This window comes from Pelodiscus sinensis, chromosome 9, assembly GCF_049634645.1.
Source record: "Pelodiscus sinensis isolate JC-2024 chromosome 9, ASM4963464v1, whole genome shotgun sequence".
Taxonomy (NCBI): Eukaryota; Metazoa; Chordata; order Testudines; family Trionychidae; genus Pelodiscus; species Pelodiscus sinensis.
Window position 1 is genome coordinate 9,442,277 of NC_134719.1, and position 15,940 is coordinate 9,458,216.

At 48.8% G+C, this 15,940-nt stretch overlaps 2 protein-coding genes across 5 annotated transcripts in view; one reads left to right on the top strand and one right to left on the bottom strand.

The window, feature by feature from the left end:
• Positions 1-9,323, bottom strand: part of ORC1 (origin recognition complex subunit 1) — a 33,933-nt gene extending 24,610 nt beyond the window's left edge. The window contains exons 1-3 of one of the 4 annotated variants that reach the window (XR_012905850.1): positions 9,125-9,323; positions 6,420-6,480; positions 5,205-5,332 (exon numbers count right to left, since the gene is read on the bottom strand). Coding sequence is in view for 3 of the 4 variants with exons in the window: in XM_075935982.1 (XP_075792097.1) it covers positions 5,205-5,332; positions 6,420-6,480; positions 9,125-9,245 (310 nt within the window). In the remaining variant the exon portion in view is untranslated. Of the gene's footprint in view, positions 1-5,204; positions 5,333-6,419; positions 6,481-6,985; positions 8,542-8,576; positions 9,079-9,124 lie in introns of those variants that run through there. The other 3 variants (XM_075935982.1, XM_025186302.2, XM_006126400.3) reach the window with 3 other exon arrangements.
• A 99-nt stretch (positions 9,324-9,422) lies between these two features.
• On the top strand, positions 9,423-15,826 carry PRPF38A (pre-mRNA processing factor 38A). The gene is made up of 10 exons (XM_006126397.4): positions 9,423-9,631; positions 9,944-10,103; positions 10,889-11,010; positions 12,189-12,274; positions 12,445-12,555; positions 13,093-13,205; positions 13,363-13,389; positions 13,468-13,565; positions 14,948-14,996; positions 15,339-15,826. Exons 1-10 carry the CDS (start codon positions 9,502-9,504, stop codon positions 15,379-15,381), a joined length of 939 nt encoding a protein of 312 aa, XP_006126459.1. The 5' UTR covers positions 9,423-9,501; the 3' UTR covers positions 15,382-15,826.
• Positions 15,827-15,940: the final 114 nt, after the last annotated feature.

Genomic DNA, 15,940 nt, shown 5'->3' on the forward strand with positions numbered 1-15,940 from the left:
GTTACGCGGATCCGACTTATGTCGGATCCACAGTTACGAACGGGGCACTTCCTCTCCCTGGTCTCGAGCAGACCAGGGAGAGGAAGCAAAGCAGCGGCGGAACGCGGGGCCAGCTGACAGCCCAGAAGCGTCTGGGCTGTCAGCTGGCCGCGCGCTCCGCTCTGCTCCCCCCCCACCCCCCCTGCAGACCAGGGGGAGCAGAGCGGAGCAGAGCAGAGCGGCGGAACGCGCAGCCAGCTGTCAGCTGGCCGCGCGTTCTGCTGCTCTGCTCTGCTCCGCTCTGCTCTGCTCCCCCTCCCCCTGGTCTGCAGACCAGGGGGAGGGGGAGCAGAGCGGAGCACGCGGCCAGCTGACAGCCCAGACGCCTCTGGGCTGTCAGCTGGCCGCGCGTTCCGCCGCTCTGCTGTGCTCCACTCTGCTCCCCCTCCCCCTGATCTGCAGTGGGGGGGGGGGAGCAGAGCGGAGCACGCGGCCAGCTGACAGCCCAGATGCTTCTGGGCTGTCAGCTGGCCGCGCGTTCTGCCGCTCTACTCTGCTCTGCTCCCCCTCCCCCTGGTCTGCAAACCATGGGGGGGGGGGCGGGGAAGCAGAGCGGAGCACGCGGCCAGCTGACAGCCCAGATGCTTCTGGGCTGTCAGCTGGCCGCGCGTTCTGCCGCTCTACTCTGCTCTGCTCCCCCTCCCCCTGGTCTGCAAACCATGGGGGGGGGGGGGAAGCAGAGCGGAGCACGCGGCCAGCTGACAGCCCAGACGCGTCTGGGCTATCAGCTGGCCGCGCGTTCCGCCGCTCTGCTCTACTCTGCTCCCCCTCCCCCTGGTCTGCAGACCTGGGGGACGGGGAGCAGAGCAGAGCAAAGCCGCGGAGCCCGGGGGCAGCAGGATAGCCACGGCGCGTCTGGGCTGTCCCGCTGCCCCCATGCTCCGCGGCTTTGCTCCGGACGCCTGTGGTACAGCAGCTGGGGCGCTGCCGGTTGGTCCCGTAGCGCCGCTCTGGGTGCCACTGGACCAACCCAGCAGCACCCCAGCTGCTCTGCCCCAGGTGTCCCCTAGTCAGCAGCTGCTGAAAATGACCAGTGGCTGACTACAGGAAGCCCCTGCCCCGGGCTTCCTGGAATCAGCCGCTGATCAGTTTCAGCAGCAGCTGACTTGGGGATGCCTGGGGTTCTTAAGTTGAATCTGTATGTAAGTCAGAACTGGCGTCCAGATTCAGCCACTGTTGAAACTGATCAGTTTCAGCAGCGGCTGAATCTGGACGCCAGTTCCGACTTACATACAGATTCAACTTAAGAACAAACCTACAGTCCCTATCTTGTACGTAACCCGGGGACTGCCTGTAATTGCAAAACAAGAGTACTTATTTATATGACTGGTAATAGCCACAGTCATCCTAGACCAGAGGTGGGCAAGAGGCAGCTAGAGGGCCGCATCCAGCCTGCCAAGTCACTGGATACAACCCGGGGCCACCTTGCCGGCACCCTTACTACACAGCAGCTCACACAGTTTTAAACATCTGGCTGCTGATTGCTCTGCATGCTGGGGACGGACGAGAGAATTCACATGCTGTCCTGCCCCCCAGAAAAATCCCTCAGCTCCCATTGGCCAGTTTTTGGCCAATAGGATCTGGGAAATTTTGCTGGCGGCAGGGGCAGAGCAAAGCCTCCTGTCTCCTTCCTTCCCAATGCTGGAGTGAGATGCCTAGGTAAAAGTCTCCCAGCCACACCCTGCCTCTGGCACTCCCCCACTTCTGTTCCTCCTCCCCGACCTCAACTACCTGCCTCAGGTCACAAGCTCCAAGTCACCACCAGCATTCCCTCTAAGATTTTCCATTCATGAGTGGATTGAGTTTTGTCTTGTGCTCCATTAATTGTTAATAGCTTGTTCAGATGTGTGCCACCCAAGCTAACAACAAATATCTTATAAACTTCTCCCCTCTGCTGCCATGTCTCCCACACTCCCCTCACCCCATCTGCTTGCCCCCCCCACCGCATCCCACCCTCCTCTGCTGACCTGGCTTCTGCCCTTCTCACTCCCCTCAGCCCTCCTGAGACTTGCCCCCCCATCCTCTCTGACCCCTGCACTCAGCCTTCCCTTTCCCTCCTGTGCCCACCCCTCCTCTAGCCCAACTCTGATCATCTGTAACTGCCCCTCCCCATCCCCTTTCCTAACACCTCCCTCTACGCACCTGCCCTGCCTCTCTCCTCTGCCCTCTGGTGCTCATCCCTTCACTCCCCTCCCCATGTCTGCCCTTCTGCTTCACTCACACAATACCCCTGGCATCTGCCCTTACCCCTGCACCCAAGAGTCTCCCCCTTTCCTCACTGCCGCTGCCCTCCCAACATCTGCCCCTCTTGTCCTCTTCCTCCCTGGTACCCACCCCATCATCATCCTCTGCCTCAGTTCTCCTCATGCCCCTCTGCACCCTCACACATGACTTGCTCCAACCCCTGCCTTCCTCATTCCCACCTTGCCTTTCAACCCTTCTCCGAGCACCCACTCCTCCCCTCTCCTTCCTTCTTGCCCCCATTTCCCCTCCCCTTTCCTCTCCCAGCATCACCGTCTCCTCCCTTCTCCCATCTGCACTGACACCTTCCCATCCCTGCCCCCGCTCCTCCTTCCCTTTCCCCTCATTGTCTCCTCTTGGACACCTGGCATTTGTCTCTCCCTCCACCCTGCCCCTTCTGCCTTCCCCTTTCTTCTCCTGCCCTGACCCTCTCTGCTCCTCTTAGAACAAGCCCCTTCCTCTCCTCACCCCCACCTTTCCCTTAGTTCTTCCTTTGCCCCTTCCCTCACCTTTTACCTTCCTGACACCTGCACCCCTCAACCCTCTCTAGCCCCTGTAGTAAGTTGAGGGTCAGTAACATGGAGTCAGCAGGCCTAAATAGAGGCCTGTAACATGAAAACAGCAACAGGCCTGCAATCTAGTGAGCAAGACTTTGGTTCAGTAACAGGAGCCAAGAAAGAGGCCCTAATGAAAACTGTGTGATTGTGTAAGTTAGGTCGAGCATGGAAGGACACAGGGAGGCACTGGGTACAGACTGTGAGCCAAAGGGGAGAAATAGAACATCTTAATAAGAAATGTCTTGGTACAAAAACTCCCTAAAAACTAATACACATACCAACCTAGGTTCAGGACCAGGTCGGAATTGACAGCATGAAGGATAGTAAGTAAGCCCCCCTTCCGTAAGGTGAGGGGTGGTAACTAGGCAACAAAGGGTGGTAACCTGGTACGTAAAGAAATGATGTAAGTTGTTTGTACCTGTCTATAAAAGGACACCGCAGAGGGTGCTCTCCGGCTGACCTTGGGGAGGGAGGGGGGCGCACTAGGCGCCTGAACGGCAGGTGTCATTGCCTAAACTTACAGAGTGCACAGTAGCTTAACTTTGACTAACTGCTGTTAATATTTGTTATATGGCAATAGGCCTGCCCGGTGTTGGTACCTTGTCAATGCGGGCCATAGTGCCCAGTGGTGTAACATTGTACTGATCTCTGTTACCAACTGGTAGAGCTTCGTATTTGACAATAAACCTGCTCAATTGATTTCAAACCTTGCCTGCATCTGTCATTTCCGGGGCCTCTCAGAGATCTCTTGTGTTGACCCAAGTGCACGGGGTCTAACACTCTAGATAAAGGGAGTACTGATTGTTACGCACGCAGCCAAAAGTTTATCAACGGCCCAGGAGTAGATGCTTCGTGGCCTGGCTCCAGTCCCAACACATGGGGCAGCCGTCCACCATACGGCTCTGCCTCCAGGAGCAGTTGGGGTTGGGACCACAATACTAAAATTAGTACCACTGCCCAGGATCCAGCTCGGATATTGGTTTAGTGACTATAGAATTAACCACCAGTTTGGGTGGATTGTTTGCCCTGTTTCTTTCAGTTTGCCCTAAATGTGGCACACTCAATTTGGCCTATCCCAGGCACCGGTCACAGTGCACTATGTTTCTTGCACCTTTCTGGTTGGCCACCAAAGCATAGGAGTCTAGTAATATTCAACATCTAAGATTTGAAACCTATATCCCTTTTGTCTAAACCTGTGGTTCTCAGTCAGGGGTACACATACTCTTGGGGGCATGCAGAAGTCTTCCAGGGGGGACATCAACTCATCTAGATATTTATCTAGTTTTAAAATAGACTACATAAAAAACACAACCAAAGCAGTACAAACTAACATTTTACACAATGACTTATTTATACTGCTTTGTATATTACATACTGAAATGTAAGTACAGTATTTATATTAATTGATTTATAATTTATGGAAAAAATGAGAAAGTAGGTAATTTTTCAATAATAATGTGCTCTAATACTTTAATATTTTTATGTCTGGTTTTGTAATCAAATAGTTTTTAAGTGAGGTAAAAGCAGGGGCCGGGGGGGGGGGCAAGCAAGACAAATCAGACTCCTGAAAAGGGTACCTTAGTCTGAAAAGATTGAAAGCCATTGATCTAAATGACCAAAGAAAGATATATTTCATAGGTTAGGAATGATACTGAGATTTTATCAGAGGTCACTGAAGTCATGGCATCTAGAGTCCTCCTTGACATCTATATGTGTTTGTGTGAATGTCTGCGAGTCCATTGGTGCAGGAATTCCTCCTAAATGGTAAGATCTAGGATCACCAAATTTGGTATGCAGCTTCTTCATAACTTAATGCAAGGTCAGCATTTAGTTATGCCAGGAAAATGAGATGTGCCTGGAACTGGATTGTTTTCCATAACATGAAAAGGGAGGGGGCTGAGTGGAGAGATGCTATACTTAGTCACCACTTGGGGCAACGAATGCAGGGGAAAGCTATCCTGAAGAGTGACCACTGGGACAGCTGCACCAACAAGGGAGTGGACAGCCAGGAACAGGGCTTGCCATTTTGCCTGCCACTGGCCCAGGTAAGTGGCTCCTCTGCCCCAAATCACTACTCCCTGGCTCTCGATCCCAGCACTAAACCGGGGGGAGGAGGGAAGCCACACTGGCCCCACCACTGCAGCCAGGCAACACAGCCACAACCTTTGCCACAGGAGTCACAGTCCACCCTCCAGCACCCCCCAGGCCACCTTGCACGGCTTGCAAGCCTGCATACCTCCCCCCTTCATCACATCTGGGGAACACTGGTGGGAGGTCTGCACAGCCCCTCACCAGCCCCAAGACGGGCCTGGATAACATCGGGTAAGTCTTCTAATTTTCCATTACAAAGAAAATACTTGTCCTTACCATCTTCATACAATTTCAGGAGTTTTGCCACAAAAGGTTGATCTGCATTCTCCCCTTCTACTAAAACAAACTCTCCAACTAGTATACACATTTCTTTTACACTTCTTTCTGATTTAATCAGGATCCCCCTGGAAAACAGAGGCACATGTATATTAACAAAATAATTTCATATTCTCTACAGATCAGATGCCCAGTTAACAGTCAGATTTGGGCCTTTACCCTCCCCTTTGCCAAATTTCCTTGCAAAGTCCATGAATCTTTTTCCTCCTCAAATGTGTCAATTCTTTTCACCAAAACAGCAACTAATGAAGACAGGTCAGAATCCATGAGTAACCAGACAGTCAGCTATCCTGCATTCAAGCCACGGAGTTAAGTTAGTGATGCTATCAAAGAATTATCAGAACAAATTTTTTTTAAAGTCTCAAACTTACATTTTTATAACCCCTTTTATCCCAAAGAATAAAAAGTGCTTGACAAACTTAAGACCAAACCAAAAGTCACTTACCTCCACGAGTGAAATGCAAAAATAAAACTGAACAGAGCAATACTGTATAAATGTTTAGGGAGACTGTTGAATATCTTATCCAGTTGTCTAATCTACAATGCAAGAGTTTTGTGCCCAAAGCCTTATTTGATGTTTACAATATCTTTCACACCAATAGCACTGAGCCTTACAAAATAAGAGGGTCTCCATATGGTATTGCTTATGCATATTCCAAACCTGGAAGATACAGCCGACAAGTACTAGTAATGCAAGTAATTGTTACTACAGTTTGAACCTCTCTAGTCCAGCACCCTCAGGACCTGACCAGAGTCGAACCAGAGAATTTGCTGAACCATGGGAGGTCAATATTTTCTAGCAGTATTACCAACACTTCTACTTACTGGACTGTTGGAAGACATTTAGGGGTAAATTAGAGCTAAACAACAGCACAGAACACTGCAAGCCAGGACTGGTGGCTGTAAACAACTATATGGGGACCGTGGGAAACTTGGATACACCCATGTAAGAGGACATCCCGCTATCTAAAATCATGACAGAACATGGATGTTGCCAGACCGGAGAGCGCCAGACTAGAGAGATTCAACATGTAGAATACTATCGTACATGAGAATGACCTAAAAAACCAGTATATTTCTTTATATGTCTCTGAGTCAACCTAAAATAGATATTATTTACACCTATATTGAAAAGTCTTCAATTGCTGGTCTGACCTCTTTTCTCTTCCAACCCATGAATAGATGCGCTTGCACTGCTGCCTTGTGCTCATGATTTCTGCAGAGAGATTATAAAAAGGATTAAATTAATTTTGCTGGTGAATGCAAATCATATTGTCTAATGACCAAAGCAACAGACTAGACTCAATATTCCTGCATTCTAATTCCTAGCTCTGCCATTGATTCACAGAGTTATCTTGGGCAAGTTGCCGGACCTCTCTATGCCTACGTTTCTTCAGCTGTCAAATGAAATTATTACTGAACATTGCAGAGTGGTTAAGAAAATTAGAAAAAAAATATATAAACTGGGTTGCTAAAGTTAAGCACCTAAATAAAGAAGTCTTATTTAAGTGCTGAACTTCCAGCAATCTCCATGAAAGAGAGAGCTTAGCACCTTTGAAAAAAAGAAATCAAGTCTCTTATTAATGTTCCTAACTTTAGGCTCTACATTTAAACATTTTGTCCTTAACATTTTGTAATCCACTCTGAGCACTCAAGTAAAAGGCATTTGGCACTCTCTCAATATTTATTTTACATCCCAGTATTTTATATAGTAAAAATACCCATGTGGTAAAACTGTAGAACCACATGATAACTCCACTTGAGAGTCCACAACTTGCACAGTTTACGGCAGGAGTGCAGAACCTCAGGCGTGGGGGCCAAATGTGGCCCGTGGCTTGACTGGAACTGGCCCCCAAGGCTCAGGGCCCCCCCTCACAATTGGGGAGTTCGCACTGGCACTCCAGACCTCCACTGCTCCACTGTGGGGCTGAAGCACAAAATCTATTAGGCTGGGCCCCCCTAGGCTCTAATGTGCAAAGGGAATGAGGGCAGTGTCTTTTTCCGTCTCAGTCAGAGGCCACATAAGTGAGGGTCGTGGTGGTTGTTTTTTTGTTTCTCACTTGTGTGTGGCCCCCGACTGATTTTTCTGTGGGTCAAGTGTCCCCCAAGCCAAAAAGGGTTCCTACCCCTGGTTTACGGCATTACAATGGCATGAGTCCCACCATTAGTACAACCACATCTGCTATATATTTTAGAGAGCATAGTAAGAGCTAGGACCGCAAAATTTGGAATGTAGCTTACTCTTATCATAACTTAATGCAAGGTCAGGGTTTGGTTGTGCAAGGACAATGTGATGTGCGTGAAATGCAATTATTTTGCATCAGGTAGAAAGGGAGGGGTATGATACGAGGGCCACAGAGTGAAGAGCAAGCACATGGATGATGGGGGGGTGGGAACGAGGAAATGCAACCAGTCCCTCAGCTCTGGGGAGAAGCTGGCAGGCAGCCCGCATGCCCCTCCTTGCCCCAGGCTGGCCCAGGGAGAAGTTGGCTGGTAGGCTGCTCCCCTCCCTGCCTGGCCCTGGGGAAGGAGTTGGTGGGAGTCATGGCCCCTGGAGTGCCCTACCAGCAACTGTCCCTGTAGCCAGAAGTCAACCTAATTACATTGCCTAGGGTGTTAAAATTTTTCAGAGCCCTGAGCGAGGTAGCTAGGTCAACCTAAGATTTTGATAGGTCAGATATATGCAAGACATGAAAAAGCACCTAGCAGGACTCTGGCCTAGACTTCTCCTCATGAAACTATAGGCCTCATTTATACTTCAAATGTAAACCTATACAGGCTGTGTCAGAGGCATGAAGAATTCTCATCCTAATGCTGTAGCTATGTCAATCTATCTCCCAGAGTAGCAGCTAAATCACAGAAGAATGCTTCCACCAACCCCAGCTACTATCATTTGGGGGAGGTGGACTATGTATATTAATGGAAGCCCTTCCCCACTGACGGGAGTCTCAACTCTATGGCATTATAATGCAGCAGAGGGCTTAAATTCAGGTTTGTGGGATTGGGGTCTCCGGGCTTTAGTCCCATCAGGGAGGAGGTCGGGGAGGGGGAGAGAAGAAGTTCAGCGCCGATGAATAATTTCAAACCCACAGCACCGAAACCTGGATGCACTGGCGCCCACCTGACCTCAGCTGGACTAAAGCCACAAGGACCCTGGCCCCTGAAATCCAAGCCCCCAGTGGGGAAGGGCTCTTGGAAATCGCGTCTGAGAATTGACGCCCTGACGGAGGAGAGCGACCTCTGAGGTGCCCGCCGCCTAGACGCGCCCTTTGCGCAGCACATCGCGGTGTCCGTCCAGCCAAGCGCGCCCACCTGCAGATCGGCTCCCTAGTGGCTCTGATTCACCCTGCTTGGCAGTGGGGCGCTTCTGCTGCCCAGCAGCCTACTCCGAGGGGTCGTTACGGGCGGGATTCCCGCCCCGCTCGCGGCAAGGGAAGGGCTCGCGCAGGCCAGCGGGCGCCCTGAGCCCCGGCCAGGCAGGAGCCCCGCAAGGCCGGGCCGGGCCACGCTGGACAAGGAATCCGGAGCGAGCCGCTGCGGCGTGAAGGCGCCGCCGTGCCAGAGACTCGCGCCACGAGGCCGAAGTCCCAGCCGCCGCCTCCTAAGCCAAAGGCACCACAGCGGGGCCAGGCCCGGGTGGGCACCCGCCTGCGCCGCCCCCCAGCCCCGCTGAGGGGAGCAAAGCGAAGGAGGACGCAGAGCTGAGGTCAAACCGGCCGGGCCTGACCCGGGTGCCGCGGCAGGGCCGGGGCCAGGGAACCGGGTGTCCGGCAGCCACAGCCTGCACCGGACCCGCACGCGCGCGCTCCGTGGCGGGGGGAGAGAGGGGCGGGAAAAAGCACCGCGCGCGCTCTCCTCACCTGCGCAGCCTCTGGCCGGCTCGGCAGCTCGCGATGAGCCAGGCGCAAGCCGCGGGACACAGTCACAGGACAGAATTTCGCGCCAAACCGCGCTGCAAGCTCCGCCCCCCCGCGCGCGCATGCGCGCGCTGCCACCATCTTGACTCCGGGACCCGTGTAGCCCGTGGCGGACGGGCTGCCCGATGCTAAGATGGCAGCCGGCGACAAGGCCAACTCGCTCATGAGGGGGAAGGGGAGGGGCTAGACAGAGCCGGAAGTGAGACTACTAAGCAAGGCGCCAGGGCGGAAGCGAAGCCGTTTCCCGCCGGAAGCGGAAGTGCTTGCGCGCTCCGGTGTGCAAGTCCCACCGTTCCCCTTTCCTCCCTCTCGGTCCGGCCATGGCGAACCGGACGGTGAAGGACGCGCACAGCATCCACGGCACCAACCCGCAGTACCTGGTGGAGAAGATCATCCGCACGCGCATCTACGAATCCAAGTACTGGAAGGAGGAGTGCTTCGGCCTGACGGGTAGGGCCGCCCGGGGGGCGGGAGCTGGGCTGGGGCGGGGGGACCGGGTGGAAGGAGCCGGCGTCCCCCGTCTGGACGGGGCTGGGGCTGGGACTTCGGGGGCGGGAGGCTGGTGGGCGGTAGTTACTCCATCCGCATCCCCGAGCGCTGGCGGGGCCCCTGCTGTGGGCGCAGGGGGGGACCCGCCTGGCAGGAGCCTCCCTAGCACCCCCCAGCCCGGCCATTCCGGCCTCCCGCTGCCCGCTGCTGTGGTGCGAGCCCCCCATCCCTTTTGATGCTCCAGCTGTTGCCATTCGTATCTCCCTGCCCTAGCTGAGCTGGTGGTAGACAAAGCCATGGAACTGAGATATGTTGGTGGCGTTTATGGCGGAAACATCAAGCCTACCCCATTCCTCTGCTTGACTCTGAAAATGCTGCAGATCCAACCTGAAAAGGACATCATTGTTGAGTTTATAAAGAACGAGGATTTCAAGTAAGCAATTGTCGTTTTTCCTTTAGCTGTCATATCAGAGACATAAACTCAAAGCAAAAAAGAAAAGAAAAATGGGTATTATGGACAAAGTGGCCCAGAGTTGGCTACAGTAAAGAGCCAGTTCTTCCATGCACTGTTCATAGGAGAGGAGTCTTGAAAAATCATGCATTTCTCCATGCCTTTTCCCAAAAGGTGTGCCCCATACCATGGACGTTTCCCTATTACAATTTTCATCTCAATGACACCTCTTTTCTACCCTCACAAAAACTTTGTCTTTTTATGGTGGTCGTGGTCACCTGAGTTTTCAAGCATAGTGATACTCAGACCTTAATGGTTCAGAGGCCAAGTGAGTGATCACCGTTGCCTAACAGAGCTACCGTAGTGTGAGTTAATTCTGGACAGAAAATATTTAATTTATATAGTCACAGAAAATGACTGACCCAGATATTAGTATTTTATCAGCTACAACTGGTTAATATAGTAAAAACATCTTGATTGGATAATAATTTAGTTTTTTAAGATTACATGCTGTAGTGACACAGTGGATATATTTGAGCTTCAGTCTGAGTATCACTTGTTTCGCATTTTGATCAGCTCTGGGACAGTTCCTGTATGTGCAAAATCCATAGTGAGCTCAAAGGATTAGATACTAAAGGAGAAAATTTGAGCGTCCCGAATTGTTGTGCTAAATCAGTCATCTTCTGAGAAATATTTGGAATTGTAGATTGTTCAGCAAAGATAAATAATCATTTTTGTAAGCTACTATATTACATTTTGTGTTTCAGATATGTCAGAATGCTTGGAGCATTGTATATGAGATTGACAGGCACTGCTATTGACTGCTACAAGTACCTCGAACCACTGTACAATGACTACCGAAAAATAAAAAGTCAAAACAGAAATGGGGGTATGTCTGTATTTTTTATATAACCAGTGTTACATACTACAGCATTGTCTGCCTTTTATCAGGAAACTCAGAGTTTACAGTGCTAGGCAATGCTAACTGTACACTTTACCAACATAAGCTAATACAGTAATTCCTCATTTAACACTATAGATAGGTTTCTGAAAATGAATGTGTTAAGTGAAAACGTGTTATGCGGGGTCAATTTTCCCATTGTAAATAATGGAAAAGGTGGGGGTTGCGTTTCAAGCAGTGGTGTCTGTTGGGACCAGGACATAAGGTTGGGGAAGAAAAGGGTCTGGGTTACATCAGGGAGGGGTAGAGAAGGGGTGGAGAGTGGAGGGGGATTGGGTTGGGAGTAAGGCCCTGTAACGGGTCTGCCAGGATCCACACTGCATCTGGCGACAGGGGGTGGCTGGGGAACGACACGGTGAGCGGCTAACCCTCCACCGCTTTGCAGGGAGGTGGGGGAAGCCCCTCGCAACCACCAGCAACGGGCCGGCTGGGGAAACCCAGCCACCAGCCTGCAAGCAGAGGCGGAGGAAAGGGGGCAAGGCGTCCGGTGAGGGGGAGTCAGCGGGGAACAGCGTTGCGAGTGGCAAACCCTCCGCCGCTTTTCAGGGAGGCCAGGGAAGCCCTGCGCAGCCACCAGAAATGGGCCAGCTGGGGAAATCGTGTTATTCTGGAGACGGTCATGTAATTCAAAAAACGTTCCCTAAAAAAAATCGTGCTATTGCAAAAATGTGTTAAGCAGGCACGTGTTAAATGAGGAATTACTGTATATGTGGAATTACTGTATATGTAGAGGAAGAATATCTGTTTGCTAAGTGCTTTTTGTATTTATTCATTCATCACTGCTAGTCATTCACTGCTATATTGCCTCGGTAGTATTAAATTAGCTGCCTTGATTCTGTGTACTTACCTTCAACTCGTTTGTAACAGCGGAATCAATTTTCAATAGACAATGGAAGAGAGGTATGATTCGCCCTCAGGAACTTTTGAATCTTAGCTCTGCCATGATCTCCTTATCTATAAAATAGTTTTAATAATCTTCCCAGCCCTTGAGATATATTGATTATTTTTAAACAGCACTTTGGAGATGCAATCCTCACAAATGTTAAGTATTACTAATTAGGATGAATGCTGTACCCTTTTCTAAATACTAATTATTTTTCTTCCAGAATTTGAGCTGATGCATGTGGATGAGTTTATTGATGAACTCCTCCACAGTGAACGTGTGTGTGATATCATTTTGCCACGATTGCAGGTATGTAGGCTGTTAATCAATGCCTTGTTAATGGATAGCACATTAAGGAGCTTTTTAAATTGCCAGTGTAAGGCAATTTACAACTGTCAATTGCAAAGTCAATCTGACTTTGATGTACTTTTGTTTTATATTTGGATTACATAATATGGAAAGTTGGTGTTTCTCTTTAGAAACGTTATGTTCTGGAAGAAGCAGAACAATTGGAGCCTCGGGTTAGTGCTTTAGAAGAAGATATGGATGATGTAGAGTCCAGCGAGGAGGAGGAGGAAGAGGATGACAAGGTTTGTGAATTTCCCTCAGTTTATATTTTAAAGATAAATTTACTTTTGATTATGAAATATCTTAAGCAGCAAAGTGTTCTCAAGTTATTCTAATTGTGAGGAAGCTTGACCTCTGCCTGTAGCCCTTGTGAATGGGAAAGCAATCTTCCTGTACAGTGTCAATGGAAATTTTCTTAGTCATAATAGCAGCAAAATACTCTGTTCTTTAGAATTATTCATTGCTGAACTCTTAACTTAAATCTATTCTTTCCTTTTCAAATGGATTCTTATAAAAATAACAGCAGCATGTGATAGTGATCAGAATTCGTTTGTTTATCCACTTTGATAAGATTTTTGAGGGTATCAGAGAAGCAAGAGATGGGCTTGTGTTTAATTTCAATGTGTTTGTGTACCACACTGGCAAATCCAGGCAATTATTAAAGTATTTAGTTTGAGTAGAAACTACTGAACTTTGAAAGGTTGCTCGGGCATTCTTGTTCATAACTAACATGAAGGTCAGAATGTTTACAAAATTATGTATTTTTTCAATGCTTTCAGCTGGATAGGGCACCTTCCCCTGATCATCGCAGAAGAGGCTACAGAGACCTAGATAAACCCCGCAGATCTCCAGCTCTGCGATACAGGAGGAGCCGAAGCAGGTCTCCAAGAAGGTGATGTATTTAAAAGATCTTTTGTTACAAACATTGTTTCACCCAGAATATTCATCTGATGATTTTGCAAAGCTTTAAAACTAATGTTAATCAGTTTTATAAATGCTTCACCTAAGTTTTTAATAATCCATCCACTCTCTTTTTTTTAAATTCACAGGCGAAGCAGATCTCCAAAAAGGAGAAGGTAGGAGAGTTATTGCTTTAAAATTGCATTATAAAAATTGCTTAAAATTTAATTGTCTAACAGACTTCTTCCACCTAGTCCATCACCACGTCGGGAGAGACATCGCAGCAAAAGCCCAAGGCGACACCGGAGCAGGTCTCGGGAAAGGCGCCACAGATCAAGATCTAAATCTCCAGGTACCCTAGCGCTTATTGGGACTTACGGCATGTCTGTCAGCAATACACCTAGGCTATGTCTACACTCGCGTCTTCTTGCGCAAGTACGGCCGTTCTTGCGCAAGAATCTGCAGAGCGTCCACACTGCCCGCTTGCTCTTGCACCAGTAAATTTACAGTACGGCGTGGTAAGAGGGGACTCCTTGCGCAAGAGCTACGCTCTTTTTTGACAGGTGTAAGCCCTCTTGCGCAGGAGGTCTTGTGCAAGAGGGCAGTGTGGACGCTCAGCAGGGATTTCTTGCGCAAGAAAGCCCTATGGCTAAAATGGCCATCGGAGCTTTCTTGCGCAAGAAAGCGTCCACACTGCCATGGATGCTCTTGCGCAAAAGCACAGCTCACACATGGCAGTGTGGACATTTTCTTGAGCAAGATGTTCTTGCGCAAGAAGCCGTGAGTGTAGACATAGCTCTAGTGGTGGAAAATCTAATTCCTGATGTCAACTAGTAGTTGGAATATAAAAAATTGGTTAAAAATTCTAGCAGTTACATCTGCTGTAGAAAGTCCGCAGTGCAGCTGACTCCCCAGGAGTGGGGTTGAGAGCTAGTGCAGCTTATATTGCAGAGCCTGTAGTGAAGAGTGACAGGAGGCTCCCCAGGAGCAGGTATGCACTGGGAGCCAGTTTATAAGCCGATTCTTGGCACAAACTGGATCCTAGTTTACGGCCCCACTTTTCGGGAGCTAGCTTCCCTGCAAGCTCTGCTGTATAGCTTTATACCATCGTTTCTCAGAACTGCTAACCAGCTGCTCTGGTTTGTTTACTTAACAGCTCCGCAATCAAGGAGCCTCATGGCTCCCATTGGCTGCAGTTTGCCATTTGCAGCCAAGGGGAGCTGTTAAGTAATCAAACCGGAGCAGCCCACTTGGAGAAACACTGCTTTATACCTCAGAGCCTGCAGCACAGGGTGACTAACCAGCATGTAACTGTAATGGACAGGGCTTGACAAACCACGGCAAAATCCACTCTCCAGCCCTGCACCGCGCATGTGCCAGACCCGCACTGCGCATGCGTGCACCACTGGTGAACGGGGGCGACCAGCTGATATCTACTCGCCACGGGCAAGTAGATAAATGGATTTGTCGAGCCCTGGTAATGGAAATAGATATACTGATGCCTATCGGTTAACCATTTACATCCCTAACTCTATCCATAGTTAATACATATGTTCAGCTTATAAAAAGGCTAAAATTAAACAATTGTGTTTTGCAAACCAGCTTAATATGCAGGACTTCAGTGTATAAGTTTATTTTAAAATCTATTTATCAATAACCATGCCTGATGAGAAGTGTTCAGCTGATTGTTCTCACGAGTACACACACAAAAGTTAATTTACCTTATCTCAACAGGGCATCATCGTAGCCACAGGCACAGAAGCCATTCTAAGTCACCTGAAAGGTACAAGCCAGCTGTCTTACTATTTAAAGATGTCCATTTCATTGAAAGTGTCCCTGCAAACAAGTACAGGGCCTCCTTTCCTTACAATTAACCTAAATTGAGATTTTTTTTTTCACACTACGTGGGGGGAGGGGGAGGGTGTACCAACTTTTCATACCATCGTTCTCCTATCATTGGTCTTAAAACCAGGTCTATTTGTGGGGCAGCTTTCTATGATGCATCATCACTGCCAGCACTGGGATTACTGGAATGTTGTTTGTCTTCCATAAAGCAATGTACAATTTCCATTGTCGCAGATTCACTTGAATACATAGTGACATAAGTAACTTTTGTTTGTTTCAGATCTAAAAAGAGCCATAAGAAGAGTCGGCGAGGGAATGAATAATGGACCAAATCCATTAGGCTGTTTAGTCTTGTACCATAGCAGCCTATTTACATTATGGAACAGCAGGCTATGTACTGGCTCCTTTGGCAGTCAGATTTTTTTAAATCCTCCTTCCCACCACTTCCTTTGTACAAGAAAGCTTTTTTTTTTTTTAAGTAAGGTAAAGAATCTTAATGTACACTATTTGTTTATCCTCCTAGTAGAAAGCATTTCTTAGCAGGGGGATGTTTGTTTTTAAATGGCTTTCTTGAAAGCCAGTGTAAAATAGCACAAGAGCAAGATCAAGAAGTTTAAAATACTTTGTACTATTTTTTAAATTGTTATTAAATGCTCTTGTTCCTAAGGCCACTTGCTGTTCCCATATAACTTTGTTGGCAGGCATTTACATGAACAATGCTAAATGAATCTAAAGATTTTTTCTATGAATATTTTGTTGAAACCCTAATCAGCTATTTGGTAAATGTCCTTAACAAGACAAACTATCAAATGTGTGTTTTTATATTGCACTAAAAGATTTGCTGACCTGAGCAACTCCAGTAATATCACCATGCAAAGTGTG